Source organism: Chrysemys picta, chromosome 24, assembly GCF_011386835.1.
Source record: "Chrysemys picta bellii isolate R12L10 chromosome 24, ASM1138683v2, whole genome shotgun sequence".
Classification (NCBI taxonomy): Eukaryota; Metazoa; Chordata; order Testudines; family Emydidae; genus Chrysemys; species Chrysemys picta.
In genome coordinates, this window is record NC_088814.1 from 17,868,732 (window position 1) to 17,876,810 (window position 8,079).

Consider the following 8,079-nt stretch of genomic DNA (forward strand, 5'->3'; position numbering starts at 1 on the left):
GTGCCAGGGGAGTGGGAGCTGATGGCACTAGGGGTGGCAAAGGGAGGAACTGGCTTCAGGTACATCCCCTCTCTTATATTCCTTCTGCCTTTCAATCCCCCTTGGGAAGGGAGCCTCCCGCCCGCCCCTTTCCCAGCTAAACTCCTGGACCAGAGCACACGAGATCGCCCCGCTGAGTCCTATGGGAAGTTACATGTGCACAGGACTTGCCCCTCCTCCCTTCCCCCCCTTGCAGGTGACAAGCTTCTAACGGCAGCATCTCAGCAGCTCCGCCCCTGTGGAGCTGCATCATCCACCAGCAGCTCTCAGCCCGCAGGCGCCGTACTCCTTCCCCAGCACACCCTGCTGGTTCTGGGGTGTGTTCCTGCAGCGCCCCTACCCATGTGCTTTGTGCGAGATGCTCAACTAACCGCAAAGATTGCATCCAGCCTCATCAGGGAGCGCTCGTGCCTCTCCAGTGGCTGCAGGAGTCCCAGCAGTTTGGTCTCTATCAGGAAGCCCTTGGAAGGAAATCACAGGAAGACGTCGAGTTCACAGGAGCAAGTGTTTCAATTCACACTAGGATCCCAAAGCCGCTAACTCACCCAGAGCCAGCCACAGCCCGGTTACTCTGTGCTAACCTCCATGCTCAAATAACGGGGACTCAAGTGATCCAGAGGGATGGGAACATTTCTCCTCCAGGTCTATAAAGTAGCACAGCTCACAGCTCTGAACCTCCTGCCCTGGGCGTACTAAGAGAGGTTTTTAAATAACATTTGCAATGGGGATTCGAATCCCACTGCACATGCCCTAACCTGCCGCAGACTGGGGTGTGGAAAAGCCCAATCTCCTGGGGGGTTAGCATTCACACAACAGCAGGATAAGGGTGGGGCAGTGGGCCTGGTTACCTCGGAAATCACATCCCCCTGTGCACTTGGAGATCACTTTCTAGTGCGTCTGATGGGCATCAACTGGGACAGGATGTATGGGAATGCCAAACTGAATTATACTGTTCAGCCAGTAGGTGGCACCAGGTATAACCCTCTTCACCTGAGCTGGTGACAGCCACAGCGGGCAGTGTATTAAAAACCCGTCTATCCCTCTGGGGTGGACCCTCTACGCAGGCCACATCTGGTACGTGACAGCTGTGACACCCCGTCCAGCAGCTGTTTGATGTGGAAGGTGTCACTGACTCAGAGGCCCGAGCCGTCTCCAGCAGGGCTCGCGCTCACTGAGTCGCTGTTGGACAACTGGCAGAGCGGAGGGCGCTGGGCAGCGAGTTCCTGCAGGGCTGTGTTTACCCTGGCAGGGGGATCTCCCGGGGCCCGTGCCATGGCGCGACAGCTGTCTGACCCTGCCGATCCATAGGACACTCCCCGGAAGGACGGTTTTAGATCCCTACAAGCTGTTGCGAACGCAGCTTAGCTAATTGCTATTTCGATGTATCCTATATTGCACCAGCCCCGTTCTACCCCCTCCCCCAAGGTGTGGCAGGTAGGTGGCACCAAACACGTCAGCATCTCCCCTCACACACACATTCTGCAGCAAGAGATGCTGCCCGGGCAGTGGAAGCTCACGGCCGCACTGTGCCGGGTGCTGCTGTAGAAAGCACGGGGACCTGACCCTGGACCGGATGACATTGGAACCCACTGGAAGCAGAGTGGGGGATCAGGAAAAGACGACAATCCTCAGATCCAAGAAGCTGTTCTGAGGAGGACCGGCCCGGCGAAGGGCCGACACAGAGCCTTCTGCGGTCGGAGCTGGCAAGGACGGACTCACCGACTTGTCGCACAGGAGCTCCAGGATGTGTTTGACAGACTTCACCGAGATGTGCCAGGGAGGTTTAACTTCCTCTCCAGCCTCCGCTGCTGCCTCTTTTCTTCCTCCCTCCACACCCTCCTCCTCCTCTTCCTGCTGGCTGCTTTCTGAAGCACAAGGGAAGAGGGAAGCTCAGAAGACCCGTCATCTGCTGCGCTCCTCACCTGGCACAGGTAACCACCCCCGGGGAATCAGCACAGGAGTCTATTCAGAGGGCTGTTGGACGGAGAGCCATGAAAGGGGAGATGCTGGGAGGCCTGTCTGGAAGCAGTGCCAGCCATCTCGTGTGGTTACCACTTCAGCAGCTGATGCAAACCTCAGCAAGCAGCTCACAGCAGCAGGGGCGGCTGTCATTGCACTGGCCTCTAGGAGCTGGAGACAATGAGGAGCAGGGGGGTGCGGGGTGGTTGGGAGCGGAGGAGTTTCCATTTTAAAACGGGATTTGCAGAAAAGGTGCAGGGCTGGCTGGGATGCCACCCCAGCCTCGGCCAGCGGGCAGAGGTGCATGTCATTAGAAAGAGATCTGGTCTGGCTGTCCCAGGGGATTTACAATGACGACAGGTCCCTTCGCTTTCCTTCCACACCCCGGAGAGGCAAAGCAGAGCAGGGCACTGAGATTTGGGGTCAGGGGGTTTATCCCCGCCTCGTAAGGACTCACTGAGCCCTCCTGGAAAGTCGCTGAACCCCTCTGGGCCTCAGCCTCCTCCTCCGGGATGGGGTGCAGGGAGGTGTCAGCAATCAGCACATGGGAAGGGCTTTGAGATCCTGGGGGAATTACAGACGCCACGTGTCCCACCTGTTAATGCCATCACCTCCTGGGCCAGCTTGCTGGCAGATCTGATTGCCTTGCGGTGCACGATGGGGCCCACGTTGTCCAGGAACCAGGAGTCAGGCTCCACCCAGGGGAGCCCCAGCTGCTGGGTGTGAATGACGCGATCGGCCTCAAGAGCTTTCCACACCAGCCCTTTGGCTTCCTCCTCGTTCATCAGCCAGAGCTCCAGGAACTTCTGGGCATCGATGACGGCAAAGTGTCTGCAGGGAGGGAAAGGCCCTGCCGGTGACTGGCTTGTCCCGTGCAGCGTTCCATGCCCTGGACGCTGGGGTCCCCCTGTGGGTCAGACGCCCCTGACATGCTCAGTCCCAGGCTTCGGAGATTAATCTCTCCCCACAGCTGCCCGTCGAGTGCCACAACAGGGCTGCAGCTGCCTTTAACTTGAAGACAGTGGAGCAGATCACAGAGACTACAAGCCACCCAGCAATGCTCTACTTTGAGCCAAGCAGCCAGGGGAGGGTGGCTGCTCCCTGCTCTCTGATGAGGCCCTGGGAGTCCTGGCAAGCTGCCCTCAAATGCTCATGCGAATTCTCCCCGCGCAAAGAGAGGACGCGTCTCTGGGGCACACCGTACCTCATCGTTCTCTGCAGATCCTTGTACTGCTCCACGATGCGCTTGTAGTCGGCCGTCAGGGTCTGGTTCTCCTCCTGGAATTGCTTTATCTGTTTGGCCAGTTTCATTCTCAAGGCATTGAGCACGTCATGCAGCCTGAGGAGGAGGGCAGGCTGTTAACAACAACAAATTACTCCCCAGCACATTCGGTGCCAAAACATTACAAATTCTGCGCCAAAAAGATTAAAATTCTGCACCCAATATTTTCAAATTCTATTAGTCAAATAAATGTGGGGGCTCCAGCCTGGCAGTGGGGAGCACAGGCCACTGGCTGCACAGAGGTGGGAGATCACCCTGCAGCTCCACCCCACATCCCGGGGCACAGACTCAGCGGTGAGGCTGCACCCAACCCTGACACAGCACAAGGACTGGGCCTGCCCCAGAAACAGCCCAGAGCCCTGCCCCGCTGTGCCAGGTGCACCAGGTGTGGGCAGGCAGGCTCCGCAAGGCAAGATCCAAGTCTGGAGGGGCTTAGTGTGGGGGGACCCAGGTGTGGGTTGAGAGGGTTCTGTGTGGGGCAATCTGGGTGTGAGCAGCTCAGTGGAGGATCTGTGGGGTGGGATCTGGATGCATTGGGGCTTGTTGGGGGGTTCTGGGTGCAACGGTAATGGGACTCTGCAGGGTGGTCCAGGTAAAGGTGGGTGGAGCTCAGCAGGGGGGGTCTGGATGTGGGGGACTCTGTGGGGGGTCCAGATACTGGGGGAGTGGGACTCAGTGGAGTGGGCATCCAGGAGCAGCTGGTTGGGGCTTGGTGGGGTGGGGATCCGGGTGCAGATGACTTGGGGTGGTCCAGGTGCAGGGGGTGTAGGGCTCATCGGAGGGGTTCTGAGTGCAGCGGGGAGGTGAGGCTTGGCAGGAGGGTCTGGGGATGAGGGGGTCTGGATGTACAAGAGTTGGGCAGATGGGGGAGCAGCTCCCTGTACAGGGGTCCCTCCCCCCGCAGCTGAGGAGCGATGGGTGCAGGAAGTGGAGTGGGAGGGGAGTTTGCAGAGCTACCTGCAGCCGGGGGAGAAATCTGGGGGTGGGTCTGACCCAGCCCTGGATGCCGTGCAGGGGAAGAGGAAACCCCGTCCTCCCCAGCCCAGCCGGGACTAGCAGCTAAGCCCAGGGCAGGGTAGGAACCACCAGCCGGGTCTTCCCCATTCCTGCCCCCGCCCCACAGTGATTTATCTCTCTGCCGGCTGCCCTGGGCACCTGAAACATACCGCTGGGGAGGGGCGCATGACCGCTCTTGTGGCTTCCTTTTGCTTCCCCATCAGAAAGTCATTTTTCTGTGGGGAAGCAAAGATATCCGTGGGGGACGTACATTCTGTACCCGTGCAGAATTCCCCCAGGAGTAAATAAATCCATACACACAGCCGGAGCCGGACATACAAGGGCGAGCATATCCTAGCGCCTGAACATGGGCCAGTCCTCACCCCTGTCCCAGCCCAGTGGCTGCAGCACCCCCAGAGGGGGAAGGACTCTGCTCACAGAGTCCCTGTGCAAAGCCCAATTATATTCAATCTTTGTGGGGGGAGGGAGAGGGCTGTGGGCTGCAGTGAGAACATGGACAGTGACCCAGAGAGTGCTGAATATGGCTGCAGGCATTGCCCCAGCCCATCACAAACTGGGCTGATCTTTTACTGGTTGAGTTTCCTTTTCTGCTGGGATTTTATGATGGTGTTTTCCTCATCCCATTTCTTTAGCACCTGGAAGTTGTATTCCAGCTTCTCCTGGTTCAGCTGGTAAATGGCTTTCATTTGCTGCAGCTGCTGCTCCAGGATCTGAGATTCCAAACAAAATAAAAAGCCATCCTCTGTTGTTGACAGGGGAAGGTTTGCAACTCCAGAGCCCCTCCCTGCCATCGCATGGCTGGCCCTGGGGCTCTAGAAAGAGGGTGCCTAGAACGGACTCCCCAGGTTTTAGTGGACAGTGCAGAAGTCTTACAATGAAGCTCCTTCTCTAAAGGACGAGCCCTGTATGAAGCCCTCCTTGATACAAAGGTGCTACAGACATTCCCTGTACTGCCATGCTATCGAACCCCTCATTTAGCCTGTCACCCACTAACTCAGTGCCATGGACAGAGTGCATCAGCTTCCTCGCCCCCATGCCAACCCCTCAGGCAGCAGCATGGGCAGCCGTGCACCAGGTCCTGTTCCATCGGCTGGCAAGGGGAGTCACCGGCTCAGAACTCCCTGCCAGCAGCCCCCAGCCAAGCGACGTCAGCGCGAGTGTTAAGGGGCCCTCAGCTGTCATGGCAGCACACAGGCGAGAGGCAGCATCTACTGTCCGAGCTAAAGCCGCACAATCCAGGTGCAGGTGTGAGAATCTCTCTGCCTCCCTCCTGTTGGACAGGTTGTCATTCAAGCACTTGAAGACGCATCGGTAGGAAGAGGGTTATTTTACTTCTCAGTCACAAGGTCTGCAATATGAATGGTGGTTACTTAGGAAGACAGAAATTGCCGTGCCGGGCAGACCAGGGATCCGGCTAGTTCAGTCTCTCGGCTGAGTGGTCAGTACAAGTGGCTACACAGGAAGCCACAATCACGGATAATTCTGGAATAGTCTATCCAGAGGGAAGTGCCTTCTGAGCCTAGTCCGATAAAAGTAACATGCATGAAGGTTTCTATCCTTGTAACAGGCGGGCAGTGTTTGCCTGAAACACACCCGTCCCCGTCCCGTCCCCCCCAAGAGCAGGTGCTGATCGCAAGTAAGCACGGCTAACTCACGAATACATGAGGCTCACTACTCCCTCTGGATAGAAGAGAGCTGGAAGTGACTGTCTGAGAGGATCTAGGGGGCATGTTGAGCAATCACGAGGGAGGAACCCTAGGGGTACCCCAGCTGGGGGGGGGCGAGTTGCTACTGTTAACTTTTTGTACACGGAAGCCAAGCCCAGAAAGGCTGAGAGTTTGATTCTGCTGCCCTTCTCTCCCGTCTCAGTACAAGCGGTGCAGTTTGCGGAAATGTAGCCATTTAGCTTAGCCCTGCTAAAAAGAAAGAGTCCCTTCCCCATGACAGCCACCGAGCGGTTGCTGTGTTCTCCTTGTGGGCCCTATGCACTCAGTGGAGTCCTGTGTCTCTGCTCCCCGCACCTGTACGTCGTTCTCCAGCTGGATTTTGATGGTAGTGTACTCCTCGGCATCCTGCACCCGCAGCTGGTTCAGCTGCTTCTCGTACTCCTCCACTTTCTGCATGTGGGTGATCAGGTTCTCCAGCTGAGGGCAGGAGACCAGAGGAGAGTCAAACGACTGCAGAGAATCGCCACGGTTCTGATTGGCTGCTCAGCCTTCCCAATCCCAGCTGCCCCGGCAAGTCCAAAGCAAGGAGGGATATGGATCATTCCCAGCTAAAAACACAAAAGAGTAAAGTTCAGCAAGAGAAAAAGAAGCAATCAACTTAACCATAAAAGTTATTTATTGAATAATAGTGATAACTACACTAGGAGGGCTAAACCAACATAACCATACATGATTAAAGGTGAATACCTAAGGTAGAAAGGAAAACAGAGAGAGAGAAAGAGGGGGGATCTCACCCACTCCATGAGGCTTGAACTAGTTGGGGTTCCCAGATGATGGTGGTAGCTGAGGGTCCCAAATGCTGGAGACAGGCAGAGCCCCCAGCACGATCACTCAGGAGAAGATGGAGTTCCAGTGGAACTGATGCATAGTTTGGATCTAAGCATCAGAACCCTGGCTAGAGGGTGAGTAGGGATTTTTGGAGAGAAAATACAATGGTTCAAGGGAGAACACTGGATTTGTTTATAGGTAAGCCGATGACTCAAGGGTTTTCTTTAGACTAGACAATAGGAGCTGATCCCTCTTGGCTATGGGTGGTGTTTTCTTCCAGGGAGCTCACAATGCAACTAGGCTGCTTCAGTATTTGGATATCAATTAAGGATTCATTACTAGAATTGGTCTGATCATTGCTGAGCTGGGTGTGTGCAGACATAGGTTCATTAGCATCTGGAGCAGAGATTCCCAGGATGCAGTGCTTCCCTGCTTTTTCTGGTCCCAGAATTCAGTGTGGTTCTCTGTTCTCCATTCTGTATGTAAACTGAGATGTCTTCCTGTCCCATCTTCCATGCAGATGAGGCTAGCGGAGTTGTCTCTGCTCTCCATTCTGTATGCAATGGAGATGTCTTCATCTTGTCACCCTTGTCAGGAGGGGTCTAGGTGTTTCTCCCAGCACCCTTCACTGCTCTCTGCAAGTTTTGTCCTCTGATGGGTTTTGGTTTATGCAGAGGATGGGGGGTGTCTTTCATGAGTCAGGCTGGATACTGCACCCTGGTTCCCCAAGAACACAGAGGTGTCTGGTATCAGTCTAGGACTGGAGCATTGGCTGTGCCATTGAAGGCTTGTGCTGCAGCGCTCAGGTGCTCTGCACTCATGTGAACGCAGTTCCCCCGTACCCTGGTGAGCACCAGTTGTGGCGAGCGGGACAGAGAGGAAGCTGAGTGCCAGCTCACCAGGGTGCGGAGAGTTACTCAGGGCAGCATGGACCAGTGCCCCGACGCCTTGGAATCTGTGACTCCCCCTCCTGCTGGACTCGCAGACGGAGGGGCTGCAGAAGGGCCTGTCCAGGAGCTCGGAGGAGCAGGAGGAGCGGATCAGGGCCTGGAGCCTCTGCATCGCAGCCTGGCTGGAGGCCAAGCGCCCTTTGCCATGGACCCTAGCAAGTCTGAAGGGGCAGGAAGTGAAGAGGGAACAGGAGCCATGCAGATCTCTCTGGTCCCACTGCTCCGCTTCACTTTGCACATGCGTGCACACAGGCCATGCTGGGACGCGGTGCCTTAGAGGGAGAGTTGGGATCCTGACGAGAAAGCGGGATGTTGATGGAGAGACCGAGAGAAGGGG

At 56.3% G+C, this 8,079-nt stretch overlaps 1 protein-coding gene across 1 annotated transcript; it reads right to left on the minus strand.

Annotated features, from left to right (window-relative positions):
- Positions 1 to 368: 368 nt before the first annotated feature.
- On the minus strand, positions 369 to 6,506 carry LOC135977371 (dynein regulatory complex protein 1-like). Its single transcript, XM_065577965.1, has 6 exons — positions 6,319 to 6,506; positions 4,868 to 5,007; positions 3,203 to 3,337; positions 2,594 to 2,829; positions 1,759 to 1,904; positions 369 to 500 (listed from the first exon to the last, which is right to left on the minus strand). The coding sequence occupies exons 1-6, from the start codon at positions 6,418 to 6,420 to the stop codon at positions 402 to 404; spliced, it is 858 nt and encodes a 285-aa protein (XP_065434037.1). The 5' UTR covers positions 6,421 to 6,506; the 3' UTR covers positions 369 to 401.
- Between the last annotated feature and the right edge of the window lie 1,573 nt (positions 6,507 to 8,079).